The sequence below is a fragment of the Castor canadensis genome, chromosome 11 (assembly GCF_047511655.1).
Source record: "Castor canadensis chromosome 11, mCasCan1.hap1v2, whole genome shotgun sequence".
Classification (NCBI taxonomy): Eukaryota; Metazoa; Chordata; class Mammalia; order Rodentia; family Castoridae; genus Castor; species Castor canadensis.
This window is the reverse complement of record NC_133396.1, coordinates 45,913,016-45,940,876: the sequence shown is the minus strand read 5'-3', so window position 1 is coordinate 45,940,876 and position 27,861 is coordinate 45,913,016. Positions and strand designations below refer to the sequence as shown.

The window sequence follows — 27,861 nt, the reverse complement described above, 5'->3', positions numbered from 1 at the left end:
GAAGGTGGAGGACTGGCCTCTGGATGCACTCCTGTCACGTTCCTGGATTGTCCTGGCGTGTCCCTTTAGCCTTGGGCCCCCTCTGCCTCCAGATTGTTCTTAAGATGGCGGGGGACTTCTTCGCCTCTCCTGGGGCACGCCTCCCCCGCCTCCGCTGACGTCCCGGGGTCGCGGGACAGAGTGACCTTCAGACGGACGCCCCAGCGAGTGGCGGCCCCAGCAGCGTCATGACGGATGGACCGCAACCTCCCCGGGCCGCGAAGCCGGCGCTCGTTCTGCTCCCTGGGCCCCCTTGGTCAGTGGCAGTAGGTGTCCCCTACCATCAGGTGTGAAATGACCCCGGCTGGTAAGTGGCGATGTTGCCAAGGCCGTTTGTACGATGGCAGTGTCCACCTGGTAAGATAAGTTCCCTGTGTGCCAGGTCACTAGGCAAGGTTTTCTAGGGGTGACCAAAGCTCCCTTGTTGGGAGAGGGGAAAAAAAAAAAAAAAAAAGAGGCAGTGTCCTAACACTGTGGAAGTGTTTACTTTCTGACACCGAATAATAATGGGGGAGGGGCCAGATCCCTGTCTGCATTCCTAGTAAGTGTGGGACTTACTCCGTCTGCCCTGGGATGCTGTAAGCATTGAGTGAAAATTAAAAGCGCTATGCAAATTGAAACTCGTAATACAGGAAATATTAGGTAATCTAATCCTTCTACAGCACAGAGGGAGAAAGAAGCCAGGTCACCTGTGGAACCACTTTTCCTGCAGACACTTAAACGATGAGGGAGTTGCAGCCAAGGGAAGGGCAGCTTTACCTGTTCAACATTGTGAAAACCCAGGATGGGAGGGTCATCCTGCTACATTGAGGGTTTTTTTTTTTTTTTCCTTTTTTCCCCAAATGTTTCATCTCCAGTAATTTCTAAATAGAAGTACTCCCCCACACCTGTCTTGGTACTGGAGTTTGAACTCAGGACCTTGCCCTTGGTAGGCGCTCTACCCCTTAAGCCACTCCTCCAACCCTTTTTGCTACAGTTATCTTTAAGAATAGGATCTCGATTTTATGAAAGGGGTTGTCTGGCTTGGGATCCTCCTATTTTTGCTTCGCATAGCTGGGAGGACGGGTATACATCACCACGCCCTGCTTTTTATTGGTTGAGATAGGGTCTCCTGAACTTTTTTAGAGGTTTTTGCAAGGGCTGGCCCCAACCGCGATCGTACTGATCTCTGCCTCCTGAGTAGCAAGGGTTACAGAGTAGCAAGGATTACAGTTGCGGGCCACCCACCTGGCTCCCACTGAGCTTTTATGGTTTTATTAAAATTGCTTATTGTAAAGAAAAAAATGTAAACAATATAATTTTTTTTGTTTGTTTGTAGTGCTGGGGATTGAACTTTTATTTTTAATTTGACAAGCAATGATTGTGTAAACAGGGCTTGGAGATGTGGCTTGCCCCTGAGTTCAAACCCAGTACTGAAAAAAAAAAAGTGTAAACGATGTAGTTTCTAACCACAAAGGGATATTAAAAATATGAGCCAGTATTGTATGAAAGGAGGGAAGATTAGCACTCCCCTTAGCAAGGATGGAAGAGCTCCTCTGGCCCCACCACACGCATATGGTTAAGGCATTGCCACCTACTTCGTGGCGTGTAAGCATAACTTTTTGCATTATTTCTGATGTAGACTTAGAGTTAGGTGAAATTATCACTGTTGGAGGGCTTGGACATTCTTAAGTTATCCATCACTGTCTAAGTAACCCCTAATAAACTCAATTACTCATCAAGAAAAACAAACACACAAAAAATATGAATCAAGGGACTAGGAGTGTGACTCAGTGGTGGAGCACATGCCTAACCTGCCCCAGGTCCTGGATTCTGGCTCCAGAACTGCAAAAGGAAAAAAAATAAATAAATAAAAATAAAAAATATGTATACATATATATAAATCAGCTATTCATAGAAAATGAAATATGTGTGTGTATATATATATATATATATATATATACACACACATATATATATATACACACACACAACAGCAATTCAGTAGAATACTGATTCAAAATAGTTTTGGTTTTTGTTATTATTTTTGGTGGTACTGGAGATTGAACTCAGGGCCGTGTGCTTGCTAGGCATGTCTGTTACCACTTGAGCCATTCCACCAGCCCTTTCTGCACTGGTTATTTTTGAGGTAGAGCTCACTTTCTGCCTGTGTGTCCTGGACTGGGATCCTCCTGTGTGTGTTTCCCTGTGTAGCTGAGATGACAGGCAGATGCACCAAGCCCAGCCATTGGTTGAAATGGGGTCTGGTGAACTTTTTGCCCCAGCTGGCCTTGAATCTCAATCCTCCCACTCTCCACCTCCTGAATAGTTAGGATTACAGGCCTGAGCCACTGCTTCTGGCCTCAAAATGGTTTTGAAAATTCTTTAATGACATTGGAAAATGTGCACAATGTAATTCAGAAACAAAAATGTACAGCATGATCTAGTGTGTGTGTGTGTGTGTGTGTGTGTGTGTGTATGTGTGCATATCTTCTTATAAAAATGATAACAATAGGTTGGCAGAGTACCTTCAGTGGGAGAGCACCAGCCTAAGGCCCTGAGTTCAAACCCTAGTACCACCAACAGAAAAAAGAAAAAAATTATTGCAAAAAAATTGTTTTTCTGCATTTTCCCAGTTGTCTACAATGAACATGCAGGACTTTTAAAATCAGAATATATAAGTGCCATTTTTAAAAAGGAAAAGGCAAGTTTATCTACCTGCCTTGGATATTTTTTCATTTTTTAAGTTAAGATATAATTTGCATACAGTAAAATACACCCTTTTAAGTTTACAATGCCATGAGTTTTGATAAAAATACATTCCAGGGTATTCCCATCATTCAGTCCTCTCATGCCCACTTCATCCTCTGGCAACCTCGGACATGATTTTTGTCTTTATAGAGTTTTGACTTTCCAGAATGTCATATCAATTCCATATAAATTCATGAAATATGTCATTTTTTGAGTCTGTCTTCTCTCACTTAGCATAACGTAATTTGCAGTTTATGCATGGTTTTAAAAAATTTGGATTGTTTCCAGTTTTTGGCAATTGTAAATAAAGCTTCTGTAAACATTTGTGTGTAGATTTTTTTGTGCAAATATAACTTTTTATTTCATTTGGGTATGTACTGAGAAGTGGGATTGCTATATGGTATGGCATTTTTCTTTATAAGAAAAATGGTAAACTGTTTTTCAAATCCTATTATTTTCACATTCCCACCAGTAATGTGTAAGAATTTTGGTTTCTCATAGAGTTGTTGTGGTTGTTGTTGAAACAGGGTCTTGCTGTGTAGCCCAAGCTGGCCTTGATCTGGAAATTCTCCTACCTCCACTTCCTGAGTGCTGGGATACAGGTGTGCATCACCACGCCTGGTTTTCACAGAGTTTATTTTTAATGACGTTGATAATAACTAAAATTTCCTAACCTTTACTATATGCCAAGCACTGTGTCAAGCATATTATATGCATTGTCTCTTTTAACCTACCCAGCAATTCTGAGGCTGTAGTTATCATTATCCTAATTTAACAAATGAGGAAATGAAGATCTAGTTAAAGTAAACAAACCAACAGAGAGAAACTTGCCCAAGGTGCTATAGCTATCTTTCTGTCATCCATCCATTCATTCAACACCTGTTCCTATTAATGACAGCACTAGGCTAAGTGCTGGGAATTGAGCAATAAATAACATAGATCAAATGCCACCTCCACAAAGCCATGTCCATCTAAAAAACAAAAGGATATCCATAGAAATAAACATATAGTTGTGATAGGCTAATGAAAGACATGGAAAATGTATGTTAAGTAATTGTATTGAGACATGTTGGACTTGGGAGTCAGGGAGGCTTCTCTGGGGAAGTGATAAATTTTAAGCTAAAGCAAAAGGAAGGGTTAGAGGATAGGAGACAAAGCAAAGGAACACCTCCTTGCAAAAGCCAGGAGGATGAAAGAGATTGACCAGGATGATGGGGCTTTGAAAGTCAGGGAGAGGAGGACAGAGAACTAGGAAGATCTAGATGGTAGAGGTGGCTCACATCTGTAATCCAGCTACTTGGGAGGCAGAGATCAGGAGGATCGAGGTTCAAAGCCAGCCTGGGCAGAAAGTCAGCAAGACCCCATCTCAATCAATAAGCTGGGATCTCTGATTCTAGCTATCTGGAAAGTATAAATAAGAGGATCAAAATCCAGGACAGCCTGGCCAAAAACTTGATACTCAATACTCTATCCCAAAAATAACTAAAGCTGAAGATGTGGCTCAAGTGGGTAGAGCACCTGCCTAGCAAGCACAAGGCCCTGGGTTCAACTTCCAGTTCCACCAAAAAAAAAAAGAAGGAGGAGGAGAAAGAAACAAGAGAGAGAGAGAGAGAGAGAGGCATAGACAGGTAGGACCCCACCAAAAGGCCCTATCTGAAAAATAATTAAAGTAAAAAAGGCATGGCTCAAGTAGCAGAATTCAAAACCCCAGTACTGCCAAAACAAAAAGAAATGGAAAGCCTTGGGCTGGGGATGTAGGTTACTGGCAGAGCACTTGCCTTGCATGCACAAAGCCCTAGGTTTAATCCACAGCTCTAGAGAGAGAGAGAGAGAAATGGAAAGCCTCTGCAGGATTGTTAGCAGAGAGTGGAGAGACTAGGTTCCCCATGCTTTTCATCAGCCCTGGTCCCTCATTTTTCTCTCTGCTTTTGAGCTGCCCGCATTATTGTGGAGAATCTGAAAGCAGGGTGACTATCTCCAGTACAAATTCATGCTATCTGATAATCACTGATTATCCTTTTATACATCCATTGTCAAGTGTAACTTGCATTTCCCATATACCCAAGACCTTTCTTTCTCTGAAGCTCCCACCTCCATTATATCCCTTCTCTCTCTTTGTAGCTAAACTAATGAAGGTAAGTTTGCATTTAAGAGAGTTAAGCAGTACAAGTGTGGGAATTAAAAGAGTAGAAGTACAGGTAAACACTAGATTAAAAGAACTATTTTAGGATACACAATAACAAGTTAAACTATTTATGATAAGCAAAAAAGGAGGATACCTTTAACATGAGGAAACCTGGAAAAACAGATGATATACTTTATTTACTTCTCTTTTATTTTTGGGGAACTGGGGTTTGAACTCAGAGCCTAATGCTTGTTAGGCAGACACTCTACCACCTGAGCCACTCTGCTAGCCCCAATGATACAAAGATAAATACAATGTGGAAGTTTATGGATATGAGAAATTTGGATATGAAAATAAGGAGCATTTGACATTCTTATGAGTTGGGCTTTTAAGAAAAGAATTTCCTGTTTTGCAAGGCAGTGGAGTTGATGACAAAGAATTATAGAAAACATATTTTATCTGGAATCGTGGTAGAAGTGGTAGAGCGCCTGCCTACCAAGTACGAAGACCTGAGTTCAAACCTCAGTACCACCAAAAAAACAAAACAACCCCACTATATTTTTTACTTTAAAATATCACCACATAAGGCATACATCAGTTTTCTAATGTTTTAAAATAAAGCAAAACCAAACCTTGGACCATACTCTTTTTCTTTTCTTTTTGGGCAGTATTGGGGTTTGAACTCAGTGCTTCACATTTGCTGGCAGGTGCTTTACCACTTGAACCATACCCCCAGCCCTTTTAGTTATTTTTTCAATAAGGTATTGTGTTTTTTGCCCAGGCCTTGAGCCCTCTGGTTTCCCATGTAGCTAGGACCATAGGTGCATGCCGCCACACTTATTGGTTGAAATGGGGGTCTCACTAACTCTTTCCCTGGTTGGCCTTAAACCATGATTCTCCCAATCTCTGCCTCCTCAGTAGCTGGTATTATAGACTCACATGCTGGCTGGCTAAGACCATACTCTTTAAAAAGCAAGGGAAGAAGGATGAATTGGAAAAGGACTCCTTCCCAGCACCCAGAAGCCTGAGGCAGGATTGCAGAGATCAAGGCCAGCCTGGACTGTATTGGGAGACCCTGTCTCAAATTTTTTTTTCAATTTGGTTTTAATGATATAAAAATAAAATATTAAGTAATTTAAACAGCCTTTGTTTATGAAATCCCAGGAGATCTCTAAATGTCATGCCCCTCTGTTTCTAGGGGCTGGGATGTAGCTCAGTGGTACAGCGCTTGCCTAGCATGCGTGAGGCCCTGGGTTCGATCCCAGCACCAAAAAAGAAAAGACAAAAAAAAAATGGTATTTACTATCAACAAGGGGATTGGACTATGAGCACATGATAAAAGCGAGAGCACACAAGGGAGGGGTGAGGATAGGTAAGACACCTAAAAAACTAGCTAGCATTTGTTGCCCTTAATGCAGAGAAACTAAAGCAGATACCTTAAAGCAACTGAGGCCAATAGGAAAAGGGGAACAGGTACTAGAGAAAAGGTTAGATCAAAAAGAATTAACCTAGAAGGTAACACCCACGCACAGGAAATCAATGTGAGTCAATGCCCTGTATAGCTATCCTTATCTCAACCAGCAAAAACCCTTGTTCCTTCCTATTATTGCTTATACTCTCTCTACAACAAAATTAGAAATAAGGGCAAAATAGTTTCTGCTGGGTATTGGGGGGGGGAGAGGGAGGGGGTGGTAAGGGAGGGGGTGGGGGCAGGGGGGAGAAATGAACCAAGCCTTGTATGCACATATGAATAATAAAAGAAAAAAAAATTTCAGTGTTTCTAACCCTGTTAACCGGGCACTGGTGGCTCACACTTGTAATCCTAGCTACTCAGGAGGCAGAGATCAAGAGGATCGAGGTTCAAAGCCAGTCAGTGCAAATAGTTCACAAGATCCTATCTCGAAAAACCCTATCACAAAACACTGGGCTGGTAGAGAGGCTCAGTGTGAAGGACCTGAGTTCAAGCCCCAGCACCACAAAAAAAAAAAAGAGTCTCAGCTATTGTTAAATTTGCAACCAGTTTTGCTGTTTCTGAGGTAGCTATACTCTTTTTTTTTTTTTTTAGTTTTTTCTTTTATTATTCATATGTGCATACAAGGCTTGGTTCATTTCTCCCCCCTGCCCCCACCCCCTCCCTTACCACCCACTCCGCCCCCTCCCTCTCCCCCCCCATCAATACCCAGCAGAAACTATTTTGCCCTTGTTTCTAATTTTGTTGTAGAGAGAGTATAAGCAATAATAGGAAGAAACAAGGGTTTTTGCTGGTTGAGATAAGGATAGCTATACAGGGCATTGACTCACATTGATTTCCTGTGCGTGGGTGTTACCTTCTAGGTTAATTCTTTTTGATCTAACCTTTTCTCTAGTACCTGTTCCCCTTTTCCTATTGGCCTCAGTTGCTTTAAGGTATCTTATACTCTTAATAGATTGAGTAGATAATGTGCAGAATATGTTCTTTTTATAAGAGCAAGACAGTGTCTTTATCCCATTTCACCTTCCCTTCTAAATAGGTGGGCTTTTAAATTATTTATTTATTTATTTATTCATTTTTACAAATTTCTTACTAAAAAATTGCAGGCAACCTGGGGTTGTAGCTCAGTGATAGAGCATGAGACCCTGGGTTCAGTCCCCAGTACTGTACACACACCCCACCCCCACACGCACACACAGTTACAGGATGTCTGAATTACCTGGTCTATGCTCATAGATAGTTCCTTTTCAGTTTTTTGCTGATATAGCAAAAACTAGCCCCCACAAATTTCGAAATGCTCTCTTAGGCTCTCCAACACAACCACATTTAAGTCCTCTTGTCACACTGGGTGGTAAAAACTCCCAGACCATCTTGTGGTAGAAGAATTCCCTGTAGTTTAATTTCTACGTGAAATGTTCACAATGTTCTCTCGGTGCTTCTTTGTGGACTGTTTTAGCACTTGGCTTTTCATGATGACTGGTTCTTTAGCTGTCCCTCATTCCTGACTTTTCTGAATATCCTGGACAGTGGCATTTGCTTTGATTGACATTTGGATGGCTCAGAATGTTCCCTGTATCTAAGGCACCAGTTTGTTTTGATTGGTACTCTGGTTCTCCATGCATGTTCATTCTTGCAGAGCAGATGGTAATCTCCAATTAGCTTCAGCAGTTCCCCTGTTCCCACGGTCATAGCTGAGGCTCTCAGTCATGTATGGGTGCTGGCTCCCACATGCTCTTAGGTTAAAACCCTTCCCATTGGCGACATTAGGGTTTTACTCTATAATCCCATCACTTACTCAGCCAGGTGACAATTATATAGTCCAAAGTGGTAAACCTTTTTGTGCAAGTCTCATATGTGACAATTTGTTTCATAAAATTGATATTAACTCATACAACCATTACAGTATAGCTATCTAAAACTCTTTAAGTATCTTAACAGTACTGCAGCCATTCTGAGCCCGCTTTTCCTGTTTGTTTGGTTCCACTTCTGGCTGCTAAGTTCTGACAGGTTTCCTGAGCTGAGTCTGTAGCTGCCACACTTCTAGTCTAAACCAGTAGGGGACTTTTTTTTGTGGGTGTATATGTGTGATAGTTTGAACTCAGGGCCTCACACTTGCCAAGAAGGCACTCTACCATTTGAGGCACACCCCCAGCCAGTAGATTTTTTTTTAGCCTGAATTCTGTGGAGGAGCTGAATAACTCTATATAGGTCTTATAAAAGTCTTTTCTCCAGGGGAGAAATTTTTGCATTACATTTGCACGCAACTTCAATAGAGGATTGAATATTTCTGAACTTTTTTATTGTTGTTTGTTTTTAGCCAAACCTTTGTTAAGCACAAAAATCTTGGGAACAAATCTTCTCACACACAGTGCTCTGATAAGAGGCATGATCCTCATCCCTCTAATTTCATAATCATTGATATAATCAATGCTATTCTTTCTCTGCCAGTCAAGAGTATTTTTGTCCAGCTAAACCTTTTTAGGTCTACTTTAAAAAACAGTAAAATGTTTGTGTTTCCTAATATTGCTTAAGATTATGATAACTTACTCTACCCCAATTCATCCCCTACCAAGATTCATTGCTTTAAGAGACAACTCTCACAAGCCATCATTAGTTTTCAAATCTTTTATATCCCAAAATTTGGATTTCTTTCCTTAGGGCCAGTCACACACTTTCAACTACCTGTGAAAGTTCTAACTTATTCTCAGTTTCTCTTTTCCTCGCTGCCCTGGCCTAAGAACACTTACGCGTTGCTTTCAGTGAGCTAAAGCAGTAACTTACTATACTATATGAAAATGGATGGTTTTGGCACGAATACAATACAGTGGATTTGTGTAGTACTTTGTGCATGGATAAATGTTCCCATATATGTTATTTTGAGTATTCACCGAAGTCTTTGGGTTGGATAAGACAGTAGAACAAGGAGACTGACACCACTCTCTGTTGTGTTCCTGTTTGAACACTTTTGCTCTTTCTCCTTTAACATCCTGTTGCATAGTGCTTGAAAAAAACAAATCAACTGCTTCCCAAGACCTTAAGTGATGCTTTGACACTTCAAAAAATGAAGCTGCCAAAAGCATGTTATATGCATGTTGTGTTTTTTAAAATCTTACCTCTTATGTATTTTTCAAGACTATTCTTCCTTTATTTCTAACCGTGGGATAGGGTATGATGGTCAGGGGTAGAGCACTTACCTGTCATGTGCAAAGTTCTGGGTTTGGGTTTCATCCCTGGGAACCACTAAAAAGTCTTTTTCTAACATATTTCAAAATACTTACATGCACACAGTACTAAACAGTATTCTACAGCATCCCACAGATGTAGAGTACTCAGTGCCATTACTTTCTAGGTGATTATTATGTTTTTCCTTTCTACTTACATAATAAATAATGAGTCATTTTTATTGGAAAAACTCAAGCAATGTGGAAGTAGGTGGAGGAAAATGCAAAAGTCATTCTTTATTACCGTCACTCCATCTACACACTCAAAACAAACATACACATACACACTTCCTCTCCCCAAAGGCCATCCTGTTAGCAATTTGGAGTTTTTCACACTAAACTTTTCTTTGTGTGATTATATAGCTGTATATTACCAATCACATTTTTAGTTGTTTAAGATCACAAACTATATATATACATCACTGTATTTATTGTTCAAGAATGTGGTTTTTCCCTGTTCTTTTCCCTTAATATGTTCTGGAGATCCTTCTCTGCATTATTGATCTAGTTCTTCTTAGTTTTTTGGGTTTTTTTTTTTTCCAGTGCTAGGGTTTGAACCCAGGGCCTCATGCATGCCAGGCACATGCTCTACCACTGAGCTACAAGCCCAGCCCTCATTCTCTTTTTAAACTCTATATAGTATTCCACAGTTTGAACATACTGCAAAACCTTTAAGTACTATATTACTAGATATTTAGGTTGTTTTAATGTTTTGCTATTACAAACAATAAATACTGTATCCTTTTAGTACATATTATCTTCTATTGGCTTTATTTGTGAAGCACACTGGATATGTTATTTAAGTATTATAAAGTTTTATTGACATTTTTGCATTTCTTTGTATTTTCTGAGTTTTTTCATTTGAATACTTATTTTGGGTTATTTGCATTTCTTAATACTTTGTAGAACATCTGACTATTCTAGATAATAACCCTTACTATGCTATGTACTATGAATGTCTTTTAACCTAATAGTGCCTTTTGGTTTTGGTTTTTTGAAACAGGGTCTCTCTTTGTAGCCCAGGCTCTCCTCCAACTTGTGATCCTCCTTTCAGCTTCCCTCGTTCTGGGGTTTTGTTTGGTGTGTGGTACGACATTGTATTCATTATATTCATTTCCTAAGGCTGCTGTAACAAATTACCACAGGCTAGGTGGCTTATGACAAAAAGAGATTTTCCTCACAGTTCTAGAGACCAGAAGTCTGAAATCAACATGTTGGGGAGATAATTCTATCTTAGAGGCTCTGAGGGAGATCCTCCCATGTCTCTCCCTCAGCTTCTGGTCTTCTGGTAGCTACCAGCAGTCCTTAGCATTGGTTGGCTTACTGGTAGACTCAGCGTTCCATTCTCTCATTCCATCTTCATGTTACTTCTTCGTTGTGTCTTTGTGTGTCTGTGTCTGTCTCTCATCAGATTTAAGTCCCACCCTAACCTACAATGGTCTCATTTCAATTCTTGCCTTAATAAGCAAATAAGGTCACATCTTGAGATTCTGGGTGGACATGAGTTGTGGGGGGGGACACTCTCCACTTTCTAATTTTTCCAAGTGGAAGACTAATGGTTTCTGTGGTTTTCTGAAATAGTCTTTCCTTTACTCAGAAGTGTGATATACTTGCCACAAGTAAAACTTAGGTTTGTTTCAGGACTCCATTTTGTTCCATTGATCTCTTTGTTTCTTCTATGCTATTTTTGTTGTTTGTTTGTTTGATGTGACTAGGTTTTGAACTCAGGGCTTTGCACTTGCAAAGCAAGCTCTCTAACACTGAACCATACCTCCAGTCTGTTTTGCTCTGTTTACTATGGAGATGGGGTCTCTCGAACTGTTTGCCCATGCTGACCTTGAATCATCATCTCCCTCAATCTCAGTCTCTCAAGTAGCTAGGATTATAGGCATGAGCCACTGGTGTCAGGCTTTAATTATAGTAAATTGTAGGGCATTTTGATGGATGGTAGTATAAGTTTCTCCCCTCCTCCAGTGTGCTTTTATTCAAATATTTCTTGAATATTCTTTTACATTTTCTCTAATTTGCATAAGTTTTAGAAGGAATTTGTTGAGTTCATTTATAAACACAAGTTGGGATTCTGATTAAGATTGCATTGAGTCACCATGGATATAGCTCAGTGGTTGAGTGTTTGCCTGGCATGTACAAGGCTCTGGGTTCAATCGGCAGTAAACTGCCCCCCTACACACAAACAAAAAAGACTGCATTGAATTTATAGACTAATTTAAGGGAAATCAACATGTTTACAATAGTGTTTTCCCTTATAGGTCTATGCTCTCCATTTTTAGGCTTTATGTATTTTAGCAAAGTTTTGTAAAGTCATATAGGTCTTGTATATCTCTCATTAGGTATAAAACCAGTCATATAAGTGGTCTTCTTTTTTCATGATGTTTTCTAATGGATATCCATAGCTCATAGTTAAAGCCAGTTATATTTGTATATTGATCTTATATGCTACCACCTTACACAAATTATTTTAATGGATATTTCATTGATTTTTATTTTTCCTGATGAATATACATACAATATTGTATATTATCAGAAAATAGTGATAGAGCTTTCTCTTCCTTTCCAATGTTGACATGTCTTCAGAGTTTATGTGTGTACTATTGTATCGGCCAGGGCCCAATTATAGTGTTATATGGTAGCAGATTTTAATCTAAGTAGAAAACATTGAGCACAAAGCAGTCAAGCCTCGGAAGATACTGCATAGGAAACGATGGACTTAGAACACATAAAAGAAAGAAGGTAAGGCATCTTGACTAGCAAGCACTCTCTGGCCTTCATCTTGCACCAATATTATTTAAAGCCTTCTGAACCTTTTGAGACCTCTACCACGCAGCTCATCACACTACCTGGCTGCCTCTGGGGTAAATGTATTTCAGCCTGGCTTACAACTCAACAGTTTTTCCAGACTTTAAACTGACCATTAATAACTCTTGAGGTCCATTAGAAAGAAGTGGTGACATTTGGCTGCCACATAGGGCATGAACTTGGGGCTGGGGTCCTTATTGCTGTTTATAATGAACATCTCTTTCCAAATAAGGCTTTGAAGTCTTTGTAGCTCATTGGCTTTCTCTGCATTGTTTTTAGTTTCTGGTCATTTGAGTTTTACTTACAGTCTTGTTGAGAAATAACACTTGGAGTTGAAACTAGCTGTGCTTAGTTTTACCACTATAGACTTAGTTTCACAAAGAATGAATTCTTTCACAAAGAATGGCTTTCCTTCATTCATTTCTTAAATAAATACCAAGTGCCTAAATAAATGCACTATTTACTAAAGGGATTAATGAACTTTAGCCTGCATAAAGAAAAAACTAGATACTTAAATAGAAGCTTGGGTTTCTATAGCTACTATAATGCTCACTCTAAAGACAGAAACTGAATGCTAATAAGGATAGAATTCTGAATATTTTTAAGATTAAAGTTGCCAGAAAAGAAGGCTTTGTCTGTGTTGGTCTGTGAACAAATATAGAAACCAGGTTGTGGTACACAACTGTAGTCCCAACACTTAGGAGGCTGAGGCAGGAGTATGGAGAGTTCAAGGCCAGTCTGGGCTACACAGTGAAACCCTATCTCAAAAAAAAAAGAAAAAGTAGAAACCTACACTCCCCTCTCCTCCTTGAAAAATAAACTATAATTCAAATATCAAATTACTTGTATTTTATTAAAAGTGAAATTTGTAAAATTTTAATAACATTGAAAATGCTTATAACTGAAGTATTAAAACATCATCTCAATTAAATATATAACAAATGCATAAAAAAGAGGACTGGGAAGAATTCTGCCAAAATGTTAACAGTGCTATCTCTCAGTGATGGCACGATTTGCGATTATTATTTTCCATAGTGGGCATATTTTACTTTTTAATATATTCTTTTATGATCAGAAAACTGAAAGAAATCATCTGACTTGAATAAGCAAAATTAATCTTTTATGAAATTACCTATGATACTTGAAGATACCATAAATTATTCTGATAATTTGGGAAGGCACTGAGTTTGTTCATAGGGATTTACTGGCTCATTTCAAAGGTAATTTCATTACTGGTTCAATGTCCTTGAAATTTTTTTAAATCTGAGTTTAGAAGTGCTTAATTTTAATAGGTGTGACCATAGGCAAACAAGCTAATTTTTTACATTTATCACAAAAAAATGTGTGTGTGTGAAAGTACTTTGGAAAATACAAAACAACACACAAAAGAAAGCACTATATAGTCAGTTCTTTGTGTAAGTTATGGTTTTTATCGACAGGATTGTTACCGTTGTGTACAAAAGCAAAGACTTCCCTGTAGTGTGCAGCTGTGGTCACTGTTTGCAGAAACCATGTGCTGGGTGTGACTATGCTTATTAGACTCACATTTTGCTTTTGCAAATAGTCTAGGAGACTCAAAAAGCTGAAGTCTGGAGGTTGGCTAGCTAAGGGCAGCCTAGGGTACCTTAAATTCAATAGATGTGTATGAGTCAGCTGTTGCTATGACAAAATACCTGAGGAAATCAAATTAAATGAGAAAGATTTCTTTTGGTTCATGGTTTCACAGGTTTCAGTGCATGGTCATTTGACACTATTGCTTCTGGGCCTGTGGTAAGGCATCATGGCACGGAGTACTAGGTGGATCAAAGCTGCTCACCTCATGGCAGCCAGGAAGCAGAAGAAGGGGACAGGGATAATATATGCCCTTCAAAGGCATGCCCCCACCGACCTATTTCCAGTTAAGCCCCACCTCTTAGAATTTCCACCACCTCCCAATAGCCCACTAAGCCACGAATCCATCAATGAATCAATCCATTGATGAGGTTAGAGCTCTCATGATCCAATCACCTCCCAAAGGCTCCACCTGTCAACACTGCTGCACTGGGGGCCAAGCCTTGAAACACATGAGCTTGTAGGGGACGTTCCACATCCAAACCATAATACTTATGGGGAAGTTTAACAACAGGGACCCAAGATAAATAATAATCCTTTGCCTGTGCCCAGTGCATAGTTTAACATGTATTTTTAAAAATATTTTCTCACCTAACTCCCAGCTACCCTATAGGGCAGGTAAAGGAATCCCCCCTCCCCCAATTTTAAAGTGGAGGTTAAGTTGCTCTTTCCATCTCACACAGCTTATGGGTAGCAGAGCCAGATAGGAACTCAGGTTCTCTGATCCCATCCTCAGCGCTGTCTGCCATGGCTGCCTCCTTGACCATCCCTACTGTCTGGGGAAACACATGCACATAAAAGTGCAGGGCTGGGATGACCAGGTCTTTAGTGAGTGTAAGTGAAGGAGAAATTAAGAGGAGGGTAATTACCTTCTTCCTGTCCACTCCTCAGTCCTAAGAGCAAGTTAGCTTCTTATTGTACCATGTTTCTTTAAATGCAATATGGCTTTGTTGGTGCTAATCTAAAGGGAATGATGTTCCATAAATAGCTGTGGCTTTCTTTTTCTTTGTATGCCTCATTCCATCTTTCTCTATGTTTTCCATCCTGTTCCTCTTGTTCCGTTGTCGTGAGGCCACTCTCTGGGTCTGTCTATACCTCTGTGTCTCTGTGACTCAGGGTGGATCTTGGTCCTTTTATTCCCTAGAACTACATCTGTTTTGGTCCTTTCATTGGATCATCTTCCTGTGTTGTAGTTTTCTCGAGTCTCTTCCTATCACTTCATTTCTCTTTTGTCCTCTTTCCTACTCTGTTTCTGCTTAAACTGTCCCTAATGCAGAAATGAAGTATGGCCCTAAAAACGTTTTATTTCAGAATAGGGTTTCATTTTCTCTGTTAGGAGTTTTTAAGTAGATGAATGGTTAGAGACTTCCAATTCTCCAGAGCTCAACGTGAAAATGTTTTGTGTGTGAACCTTGGTTGTTTTCCTTGTAGAAGCTTTTTTTTTTTTTTTTGGCGTGGGGAAACAGTGTCTTTAATCAAGGGGAGTAACCACATATCATATTTTATGCTATTCACTTGAGAATTCTCAAGTACTTCACGAGTAATAAATACAGTATTTTCAGTTTAAGGCTGGGGAAACCAGGGAGCAATCATGTGGCGAGTCCCTGAATCCTGTCCCCTAATGATGTCCAAAGTAGGGCCTAGAGTAATGGGACCAAAAAGTAAGACCACTTTTCTCAGAAAAAGTTCCTCTCAGAAGAGTCCCTTCATAGCCCTCCCAAATTGGGAGCCTTACAAATTCCCTGTTCAAGAAGTGAGACTCTGAATTTGGTAAATGAGTTTTAACTTGGTAGCTAGTTGCCCAATTTTCACTCTTGAAATCCACACAAGCAACAAAATGACAAACTCCTTAAATCTCAACACTATGACATGAAGTAGTGAAATTACCCTAGAACATGAATCAGGAGGCCCAGGTTCTAATTTGTGCCTTGTCACTCCATGGGGTGCCACCTAGGGTTTTTCAACTGCAAAGTGAAGCTAATATGTTCAGCCTACCTTGCAGAGTTACTTTGAGAACTGAGATAAGTGCTTTGAAAAATGATAAAGTTACGTATAAATGTAAAATAGTGCTAATAGCAGCATCAGAGCCAGTACACTCCACCCAACACATTTATATTTGGAAGTAAACAACTAAGAATAGCGGCCATTAACCCAAAGCTATATTGTGAAAGATTATCACTCTCTCTTTGCTTATCAGATTTGAAGGCACATTGACCTAGAAGGCAGAAAGTACTGACTTCAAATCCCAACTCTGCCACCAACAATGTAACCTGCAATAATTTTTTAATTGCTCTAGTTTGAATCTCATTTCTCTCTCTCTCTCTGAGTGAAGATAACAGATTTGTTGTGAGGATTTAATGATCTAATACAAGACAAGTGTTTGATGCTAGTGTCTAGCATATAGTAAGTTGTCAATAAACATTAGGTTTAAAAAGGATCATTTACTGAATCCTAGAAAGGATTCAGACCTAACTTATGATACAAAATGCAAAGACATAACTCTTTGTTTCAAAAAGCTAAATTTGGCTGAGTGTGGTTGTGTACACCTGTAGTTCCAGCACTAGAGAGGCTGAGGCAAAAGAATAGTTTCAGGTCAGCCTGGGCTACATAGCAAGACTCTGTCTCAAGAAAAAAAAAAAAGCTAACTTTGAGGGGAAAACATACATATGAATAAGAAGCAGATGCTTACTACTCAAATGCAATGGCAGATTAGCAAATTAATTTATAAATCTGCCTAGAGATATGGAAACCTTCTTGGAGGAGGAAACATTTGACACAAGACTTTTATAGGGGTCTGGGGACATAGCTCAGTGGTGGAGTGCATGACTAATATGTGTAAGGCCCTAGGTTGGATACCTAGCATGGAAAAAAAAAAATCTTTTGAAGGATATGTAGAAGTTTTTGTTTGTTCATTTGATGGAACTGGAGTTTGAACTCAGGGGTTTATACTTGCAAAACAGGTGCTCTACCACCTGATCCACACCTCCAGTCCATTTTGCTCTGCTTATTTTGGAGTTGGGGGTCTCCCAAACTATTTGCCTAGGCTGGCCTTGAACTGTGATCCCCCTGATCCCATCCTCCCAAGTAGTTAAGATTACAGTCTAAGCCACCGGCATCAGGCTTTTTTTTTTTTTTTTTTTTTTTGCCTTGATACTGTAACAAAACAAAACAAAAACAAAAGCAAAAACATAATAAAGCCTTAATGCCCCCACTGCCCCCTAGAAATTGGTGCTTTTGATTCGGCTATATCATTTGCCCACAGGGATTTGATTACTTGAAAAGCCACGGTTCAAGTCTATACTTGTTGGCTTTACGGTGAGTCAGCTTATACATTCTGGTGACTTCATTAGCATGGTGTTGGAAACTGATCTCACTTGCTAGTTCTATACATGAAACATCTGCTGTTTTGTTTCCATTTCATAAAGACACCTTGAGAGCTGTACAAACAGGTTCTATGTGCAGGATGGATTGGTTCCATCACTTGAAATTGTTAGCATATGTGTTGCGTGCTGCCAATCTCTCAGGGTTTTGGAAGGCAGGGAAGACTAGTAACCACTTGTCACTCTCTGGAAAATAGGAAATAGGAAATAGGAAGTGGAGTGCAGAAAGATGTGGGTTTTTTGGAAAGAATGGAAAGTTTACAGATAGCTAGCTATTCTTTGTCCACATACAAATGTGAAAATACAGAAAGCCTCCTATTTACCAGAGACCTTGATGCCAAGATGAAGTGGCTTCCTCATTTCACCAAATATGTAAGCTGTGAATATGGGAGTTAGAGACGTCCTAAGCTGATGAAATGTCAGGGTTCTTTGGGTTTTCTGCTATCTTAATGTTGACTAAATCCCTTCATACATGTGTTAACATGTATGAAGATGTTTTCACCTAAAAGGCTAATTAATAATAACGTTAATAATAAAGGAAGATTATCTGTTAAACTTGAGAAACGTCAGACTCAATAGTTAAACACAAATTGAAACAATCAAAAGCTGTGTTCACTCTATATATCTCTGTATCGGTAGCTGCATTTATTTATTGATTGATTGATTGATTGATTGGTACTGGGGTTTGAACTCAGGGCCTACACCTTGAGCCACTCCACTACTTTTTTTTGTGACTGATATTTTCGAAATAGAGTCCCCCGAACTATTTCTCTGGGGCTGGCTTCAAACCCTGATGAAGGTCAAATACACCTGACTAGGCCTAGTACAATCAAAAGGTATCATGACCATCTGCTTTTTTTTTTTTTTTTTTTTTTTAAATAGCGGTCATAGATTGAATTTCGAGCTGTAAGAGCTTTGAAGCGCTTGTAATTCAGCCACCTCCTCAATCCACAATTGAGGAAACGTGGCCCAGAGAGCCCGGCTTTCCATACAAAGCCTTTGAATGGAACTTTGGTCAGCAATTTGTATGCCGGTTATTTGAAGAGACCCACGGTACCTTTTGATTGTACTAGGCATAAGTGAAGTGTATTTGGCCTCCACATTTGTTAGGTGGAAGATATAGACCAAAGTAAAATGTCTGTCCCGAGAGCAGAGAAGCCAGTAACAGTGGAATTATTGTACTGGCCCGTGTGATTGATGCTAAGTGAGAATGAGGCAGATTCCAATCCATGCAAGTTTAGGGAATCTGGCCAGAGAACTTTTAAATAAGGACACGCAGTCAACAACAAGTTACCAAGACTCTCAGTAACTCCGAAGGCAAAGCCAAGTGGCAGTAAGGACACAGTACCGACAGGATCCGCTGGATTCATGCTTTCTGGGCGATCCCCTCTGGAGACATCTTTGACGTGCAGAAAGCCACTTCTTTAGGACTCCCATTTAGCTGCAATAGTGCTAGGTAGAAGAGGCCAGGCGGGCAGATGGCCACAAGCCCACCTGTCCAAGACTTTCGTGCCCGGTGAGGGACGCCCACCGCACGGCTGGCACTCAGAAGGCACTTCTTGGAGTTGGGAGGTCCCAGCGGAGCGCACGATCCTGCCCCGCTTTCTCTGCCCGGGCCCCAGCAGCCCCCTTCGCCCGGAGCTTGGGAGGACCTCAGGTCCGCGGAGAGGCGGCGGCGTCCGCGGTGACGGAATAGAAGCCCCGGGAGCCTCGGCCCTTCCCGCCACCGCGTCGGCCCCGCGGCCACTCGCGTGCCGCTTGTCCACGGCGCAGCGTCCACAGACTAGAACACCGCCGGGGACAACTGCCGGCCACCGCCCACCGTCGGCCGCCCGGCCGGGGGAACCCGGGGAAACCTCAGGGCCCAGGGGCGGCAGCGGCGAGACCCCGCCCCGCCCGGCCGGCCCGCGCCTATCGCGGCCGCCGCGCCTGGTCACGCGGAGGGCCTTGCTGCGGGCTGGCGGCCAGCGCCCAGTGCCCAGCGGCTGCCCGAGTCGCGGCGGGCCGGGGCGGGGGCGGAGGGTGGAGGTTAGAAATAGGGACGGGCGGGCCGCGCCAGTCGCCGTGCTGCGCGGAGCCGACCTGAGCCACGCCGAGCGGCGCCGAGCGAGGCGGCCGGACCCGCAGCACCCATGCTGCTGACGCTGGCCTGGGGCTCGCTCTTCTTCCCGGGGCTCTTCGCGCTTAGCACCTGGGCGCTGCGCCGCTCGCGGCCCGAATGGACCTATGCCGACTGCGTGATGATCAGTACCAGGTACAGGGTGCGGCCAGCCCGCCAGCCCAGGGCCGGGGAGCTGCCCTCCCCACCGGCCGCGCGCGGCTGCTCGGCGCCCGGGCCTGCGCTAGGCTGAGGGCGGAAAAGGGGGGCGACAGGAAACGAGGGGGCTGCCTCCCTCGCTTCCCTGCCCCTCTCGTCGCGCTGGCCAGAGCTTTGCGAAGACCCTTTGAGCGCAGGGAGAGGGGACACGGGTGGAGGGCCGTGCAGGAGAGTCGGGATGGGGCAGGAAGGGCGTGTGCATCTCCCCCAGCCTGCTGCCCACATCTGCCAGCTGCTTTGGGGTTCGGGGCGCGGCGGCTGTCCTGCCATTTTCCTCTGCCGGGAGAAAAGTCAGGTTGAAGTTCGGCTTTGTGCTGTCCGCAGTTCTGGATTAAGCGCGCTTTATTTCATTTCTCTGCCGCGGTAGGGTGGTTTCTTCAGTGCAGGCTGTGCTGGCCACCGGCTCAGGGATCGTCATCATTCGCTCCTGCAGCAACGTGGTCTCAGACAGGTAATATCCCATTCCAAGTGGACGAAGTGCAAATAGTAGGGCTGAGCAGTTTTTGTGAAGGTTTCACATTTTAGTGGCTCCCAGGTACTAGTTCTTTATCATACTTTTAGGTAGATGACTGACCAGCGGAAAAACTTGGGCACCCTCATTAGTGCCTTCCTGTTCTCCTCTCTTCTTTTAGCATCCCCAGTTGAGGAGCGAGGAAACTGAAGGGTAAGTGCAGACGTGCTGGATAGCAGGAGTCTGAGGCTGACTTAGGTGACCTGTTAGAGGACATTGTGGCTGTTGACTCAAGTTCTTCACAAGTGTGAAAACTATTTACAAGCAGGAGTTTGGCTTTTGGTTCTTTTAGTTATCTCACTGGGTTCTCATTATTGGAGATATGTACTGTTAGTGGTGCTCTCCTATTGGCAGGAGCCAGTCCACCCCCGCTTCCCTGCAGGTAGATGCTCCTCTTGTGTTTCCTTTGGCTTTGCTAAAGGTAATGAGGTTTCTGGTGCCTTCAGAAGTCTGACTTGTGCATTTTGTAGAAGTCATTCCCAAAGCAGGTCAGGAAATGTGCATCTATCTGCAACTTCAGTGAGACAAATCCTAAATTAAGACTAGAGTGGTCTATTTTGTTTAGTAGTTACACCTGGGAAGTGGTGACACTTTTTTTAATCCATTTTTTTCACCTGTCATCTTAGAACCACTCTTACTTTCTCACAGCTAAGTTGAAGGGTGATGATCAGATTTGCAGAGAAAGCTGCATAGTCTTTCCAGATTCTTCTCTCACATCCACTCTACTAATGTCCTCCTCCTCATCTGTTGAGACAGGAAATTGTGGGGCACCTGTAGGATGCCTGTCTGTGACCTGCAATTTTAATTGGTTTCATCCAGCTGTCACAATTTTCATGCTTTTCTTCCTATGCCTCTTTAAGCAAAACCACTTCTTGGCAATGAATTGCAGATGCTTAAGAAAGGATAGGCCAAATGACCTTGATTGCATATACCAAAGGCTAACAGCATTTGCATGGCTGAGTTTAATTTTGTTTATTTATTTATTTATTTATTTTTATTGGAGGGACTGGGGTTTGAACTCAGGACTTGCAAAGCAGGTGCTCTTCCACTTGAGCCACACCTGTAGCCTATTTATTATTTTTACAGTATTAAGAATTGAACTCAGGGTCTTGCACTTGCTCTGCCACTTGAGCGACACCCCCCAGTCCCAATTTTTATTTTGAGCATTTTCTGATCATGCAGCAAGCTCCCTCACTGCCCACAGTGTGTCAGGTAAAACTAGAAACCAGCCTTCTTTGCAAAGACAAAGCTGAGACAAACGTGGTCTCATATTTGAGTTAATGAAGGTGAGCACTGAGCAAGTGCTGTGCATTTCAGATGTTCTCACATGATTAACTTACAGTTCCATGCTGCCGTGGTTGTGTTTCCCTCAGAACCCCTGCATTTTAGTGGCTTGAGCAGGGTAGCAGACCTATGTTTGGTTTTCAGAGTCCTCCCTTCATGTGTCTTTATGCCTCAGATTCTCTGTTTGGAAAACAGATAGACATCACATTTTTTGTTCCCTCCATCTCTACATGGGTGCACAAGTTTATATGAAGGGCACCTAGATTGTCTTTTCCAAAGGCTTTCAGGACTCACAGATTGCACACCAAAATATTTTTCTATTATATGTCTTCTATTTATGCTTCATAAAGAATGTGTATACACAGGAGGAGGTACCTATAAAATTCCCCAAAATTTACACTGCAGTGCTATAGGGTCAAGGCTTTCATCAGATTTTTTTCTTTTTTTTCAGTACTGTAGCTTGAATTCAGGGTCTACACCTTGAGCCACACCACCAGCCCTTTTTGTGTGTGTGTGTTGGGTATTTTCGAGATAGGGTCTCTTGAACTATTTGCCTGGACTAGCTTCGAACCATGATCCTCCTGATCTCTGCCTCCTGAGTAACTAGGATTACAGGTGTGAGAAACCAGTGCCCACTTCATCAGATTCTTACAGGGTTCCAGACCCCTAAAAGGCCTACGTCATAGTTCTAGGCAGTTTTCTCAATTGGAACATTTACATCTGGATAGTACTTTTCGTATTTAAAAGAACTTCCATACTTTAAGTTTTTTAAATTCTCACATTGACTCTGCCAGGGAAGACAAGGACTGTCATCTTCATGAAAGTCAAATCACAGGCCACTGGTAGTTAAGATGATAATCTAGATCTCTTGCTAATAAATATTCCAGGAGTACTCCCTAAGAGTCACCAATTTCAAACCTTATTGAATTGGTACTGGGTACAAAATATTAAAACCCTATGTTCCACTAAAGGAGAGAAAAACACTTAGATTTCAGCCAATCTTTATAGTTATTTGGAATTGCTTCAAGAAGGCAAATGAGACCATAGCTGGGCATCTGTTTATTCAAATGGAGCCTGACTAATTAATTCACCTGCAAGTGTATTATATGTGCCATAGCTACTTATTTGCCTCTATGTCACTTTATTCCTTATTTAGTTATTCCGTAGTAAGTGTGAGTCGTTCAGGAACAGAAACTCACGTGGCACCCTCGGAATATTCCCAGTTCAGTGGACTGGCACCTTAGGAAATCACCCGAGTCAAGATTAAAAGTAGAGATTTGAGGCCCTACATGTACAATTTAGAATTTCTGGGAAGTGATTCTGATAGTCAGGTAGTTTGAGAACCATACAATCCCTTTCCTCTACCTAATGGACACTCAATAAAAATGTGCTCAGTGACTCTAAATCCTTCCCAGCATACTATATGATTTCAATGTAGATGTTTCCTTCATAAAGCTTCTATAAAAATGCTTGTTTATCATTTGAGGAGAACATTACAGATCTTTTTCCTTCTAATCTACTCTAGGACAGAAATAAATGATTATTTTGACTCAGCACATATTGGTTCAATCCCATTGAACAAGTAAATGAGATCCTGGACTCTTGTCTGGGCCCCTGTTCTTTTGTGTGTGTGTGTGTGTGTGGTACTGGGGCTTGAACTCAAGACCTTTACCTTGAGCCACTCCACCAGCCCTATTTTTGTGAAGGGTTTTTTCGAGATAGGGTCTCGGGAACTATTTTCCCGGGCTGGTTTCGAACCTTGGTCCTCCTGATCTCTGCCTCCTTTGTAGCTAGGATTACAGGCCTGAGGCACCAATGCCCACCAGCCCCTATTCTTGTGTTTAATTGCTGTAATGTGGTCCTTGAACTCCAAGCTCATTCCCAGACATACCTTTGTTAACAGATAGAACTGTGTGGGAGCTGGGTGCAGTGACGTGCGCCTGTCCTCCCAAGTTATGTGGGAGATTCTGATCAGGAAGATCACAGTTCCAGGCCAGCCCAAGCAAAAGTTTGTAAGACCCCATCTCAATGGATAAAAGCCAGGCATGATGGTGCATGCCTGTTATCCCAGCCATGGCAGAAAGTGCAAAATAGGAGGATGGAAGTCCAGGCTGGCCTGGGCAAAAAGTGAGAGCCTATCTCAAAAATAACCAGAGGAAAAAGGACTGGCGGTATGGCTCAAGCAGTATAGTGCCTGCCCAGCAAGGTGCAAAGTCCTGAGTTAAAACCCCAGTGCTACAAAAAGAAAAATTATTAGCTATAGTACAGTTTCTGCTGCTTCCCAGAAACTGTGCTTAAAATGGGATTTCATTACAGATATAGGAGAAAGCACGTAGATTCAGGAGTTTCAGTTGTAAACTCCCAACTGTTGAGCAACTGAGGAGCTGAACTGGAATTATGGGATTTGTGATTTGGAACACCTTCTAACAACTTTCTTGGTGGAGCTGTTGAATCATTTGTAAATTTATCTCTATCAAAGTCAACTTACATCAAACAGTGCTGGAAATCTATTATAGATAAGGAAGCTCCTTAAACAATGGGGCAGAGTGAATTCCTGCTTTTTGCCTTGAACATTCATGAATTTGCCTTGTAATTTAGAGAAAGTTGTTCACTGTCTGTATTTCTCAGTCTCAGCATCTTCAATGTAAAAACATTTGAGGGTAAAAACTGCTGGTTAAGTACAAAGCCGAAGGGAACACGTTTGAGAAGGGTTTGGCTTCGTAACTGACAACCATAATTATTTCATAGACCATTTCTATGCTTTCAGGCACTGGCTCGCCCGAGAATATGTCTGGTTTTTGATTCCGTACATGATCTATGACTCCTGCGCCATGTACCTCTGTGACTGGTGCCGAACCAAAGACCAGAACCTCAGACGTACCCTCACTTTTCGAAACTTCCTGAGTCAAAACCGCCTCATGATCACGCACCATATGGTCATTTTGTTTGTCCTTGTACCAGTTGCACAGGTATGGCCCTGCAGGACAGCAGTCTTGGTCACTCATTTTCTCCTGTAGAATTGGGTGTTTGGTTCTTTCTTTAGGAGTCAGGAGTCCCTCTTTTCCTCTGCTCTTCTACCATGCTTCAGCAGGTCAATTCCATGTGCGAATAGCGGAGGAAAATCATCAAATCTGAGATGTTCACGACACTTCGTACAGCATTCTTTTTAGCAGTCCCCCAGCCTTCTGTAATTTCTTTGCATTTGTCAGAGGTTGTAACTTTAGTTCAATATAATATTAGTTCAATAAAATATAATATGAAACAATGTAACAGTGCCAGAGAGTAATTTTGTAAGAGAGAAAGACAGTCTATAGCCTAATGATTTCTTTCCAGATCCATTTTCCTTTAAAAACCTATGAACAAGGAAGAGACATGAGAATACAGAGAGGAAGCTCATAATTCCTGAGTGCCTGCCAGGCACTTGATTTAAAAGCTCATAGCTTGCTAAATGAAATTATTGGCTCTATGCCATAGATGAAGAAACAGGGGCTCAAAGATCTTACTGATCTTTCAGTGATACTCAGTGACAGAACAGGTGTCCTGCTATGCCAGATTGCTTTTATTTGCGGGGCAGGGTGGCGGGGGGAGGGAGGCAGTACTGGAGTTTGAACTCAGGGCTTCACGCTTGCTAGGCAGGCACTTTACCACTTGAGCCACTCTGCCAGCCCCAGATTGCTTTCTTGAAAAGAAAAAAAGGTGAGGTAGAATGCATCCAGTTCTTAAAGGAGTCTTTCTTGATTGCTTTGGGGCTCTACCATCTAGTACATACTTTTTTGAGCTGAACAGATTCAGGGCCTTTGGCAGGACTAAGTTAAGATACACACAAAAGTAGAGTTCCTTCCAGCTGTCATTGAAATTCAGTGAAAGCTTGGTGTGTGACCAGTGAGCATATTGGATCTTGCCTCTGGAGCCTAGGGACTGGACCATCAAAGTGGTATTGCTATGGAAGCAGCAGAATAGTAACTGGGTCTGTGCTTGCCTATTAACACTTTTCTTTCCCTTCATTGTCTCTCCCTTCAATAACCCTAGTTAGAATTTTCCTTCTAGGGATTTCTTAACCTTTTTTTTTTTTTTTTCCTTTTTTTCCTCTCCTTACCTGCAGAGGCTCCGGGGAGACCTTGGGGACTTCTTCGTTGGCTGCATCTTCACGGCAGAACTGAGCACTCCATTTGTGTCACTGGGCAGAATTCTAATTCAGGCATGTATGAATGAAATGGCAGAAATAGTGCAGGATGGAATAGACTCCACTTTTACTTTGGAGATTGTGGAGTATGGAGGAATCCCTTAAGGCTAAGAATAGTGGGATAAGAGACCCTTCAACAGACTTAAGGATCAGTCTGAGGATGAAACTGTATGTTTAATACAGATTGTATTTTTTCCCTAGCTACAGATTCTCTCTAATCCACTTTCTACACTCATCAGATGGGTAACTTAGACCAAATTCAACCTAATATTGGGAAAACTGTGAGGCCACATGTGTGTCTAAATCCAACAGAGCTCTGTAATCTTCTCTACAAGTATGCAAGTCAAAGAATTTGACAGCCTAGGCCTTGGTCAGTACATGTGCCCACTGTCCTTTCCTGATGTAAGACTGGGCTAGTCGCTCCCTGATGCCCCATCCTCTTGGTGACCTTCCGTTCTCCTTCCCTTTCCCTTGCAGCTAAAGCAGCAGCACACACTTCTCTACAAGGTGAACGGAATCCTCACGCTGACCACCTTCCTCTGCTGTCGGATCCTTCTTTTCCCCTTCATGTACTGGGCCTATGGACAACATCAGGGACTAAGCCTGCTCCAAGTGCCATTCAATATCCCTTTCCACTGCAACGTGGCCAATGCCTTCCTCATTGCTCCCCAGATCTACTGGTTCTCTCTGCTGTGCAAGAAGGCGGTCCGGCTCTTTGACACTGCCCAAACCAAAAAGGAGAGTTAGCTGTTCGCAGGAATTAGGCAATGAGGGTTGCCGCCTCACACTAGCTGCCTCTACTCAGTATTCTATGGACCAAATTGTGCCCTGGATGGCCTTAGCCTTTTGAGTCTTGATAAGTAGATGGATTTGTTTTTCTAAAAAAGATATTTCTGTTACCTCCCTCTTCTAACCTGCCTTTTTGCAAAAGCACTTTTTTCTTGGTAACAACTATTATATCCTGTCAGACCTCCACTGGCAGCAAGGTAGTTTTAATACAAGCCTGGGGTTCCTTCCCTCAGCCTTATCTGAAGAGCTCGGGAGGTGGAAGCATGGGATGTGGAGGTTGGTGGACCAGGGTGGTAAGTGCCTTGGCACACACCTGGCCCAAATTTTGGTGGCTTCCCACCTTTCCAACCACTCAGGGAAATATCCACAATAGTGGGCCAGTAAAAGCAAGTGGTGACTTGGTTCTTGAAATAATGTTGTCTTGCATTGTTGGCCTGGGAAAATCATTGTGGATATGTAGTTTTTTGTTTTTTTTTTTTTTATTGTGTACTAGATAGCTCATTAATGGTTCTTTGCCTCATCTTCTCATCTAGTGACAACAGTGAACTTCCATGTCTATTGACTTCTAGTCAGAAGGCTCACTGGTGGGGCAGGAGGCAGGGCTGGGAACCTGAAGCACTTGAGTTAGGTCAGGAGTCCAACAGAGGCCAGCACCTTTGCAGGGTGACTTGTTTAAAAAAAAAAAAAAAAAGCCACTATCAAAATTGCGAGCTTATTGCAAGCAGTCACAAGCACTGCTCCCTTCTCTATCTACACATGCATACGTTGCTTCCATGTAACTGTGGGGCAAAGTGAAATGACAGTGTCAGTAGCTGTTTACTGTAACCCCACTATGACGCTGTCCTTTTCATATGAAGTGGAAATGGACTGCTCCATTCCAAACCAGGAGGTGGCTCATCTAGACTAGAGTGCCTTTCCCTGAGCCTCCTAATAAGCCAGGCCGGTTCCTGTGTTGAGTATACTGCCAATTAGCCACAAAAGGTTGGAGAGCAAGAGGGCAGCCAGCCTGACCAAAGCATGTTCTATGGACCGACACCCTCACCTGTTTGCAAATAGGAACCTATGAAGCCAACACTAATCATTCCTTATCCACTAGGATGGGCTTTTTGAAGTGGTAGTAAAAAGCTAGACTTTTTAAAGTGCCTTATAATTCATTGTCCGTGAACTTTAAAAGGACTGAATGATTATGTAAGTCTCAAATTTTGACTGCATTTAACAGGTGCCATTTTAAAAACAAAATAACTATTTTTTTTTTTTTTACTGTTTGCTATCAATGTATCTTTGTAAGTCATCCATATGGTGACTAAATTGCACTAATTTCCCAAATTACATCAACACTGACTTCCTGTAAGAACCATCCTTTGACCCAATCTGGATGCTGTGTGA

At 42.0% G+C, this 27,861-nt stretch overlaps 1 protein-coding gene and 1 non-coding gene across 6 annotated transcripts; both read left to right on the top strand.

Annotated features, from left to right (window-relative positions):
- Nucleotides 1-2: 2 nt before the first annotated feature.
- Nucleotides 3-27,834, top strand: Tlcd3a (TLC domain containing 3A). 5 transcript variants are annotated; one of them, XM_074046554.1, is made up of 5 exons: nt 3-346; nt 20,076-20,159; nt 24,271-24,472; nt 25,606-25,701; nt 26,164-27,834. In XM_074046554.1, the coding sequence occupies exons 3-5, from the start codon at nt 24,314-24,316 to the stop codon at nt 26,431-26,433; spliced, it is 525 nt and encodes a 174-aa protein (XP_073902655.1). In that variant the 5' UTR covers nt 3-346; nt 20,076-20,159; nt 24,271-24,313; the 3' UTR covers nt 26,434-27,834. The 5 variants fall into 5 exon arrangements, with proteins under 5 accessions (XP_073902655.1, XP_073902656.1, XP_073902657.1 ...); XM_020157930.2 differs by lacking the exon at nt 3-346 and adding an exon at nt 19,417-19,645; XM_074046555.1 differs by lacking the exon at nt 20,076-20,159.
- Nucleotides 1,517-1,642, top strand: LOC141414545 (U6atac minor spliceosomal RNA). The gene has a single exon (XR_012439561.1). It is a non-coding gene; the product is annotated as a U6atac minor spliceosomal RNA (small nuclear RNA).
- Nucleotides 27,835-27,861: the final 27 nt, after the last annotated feature.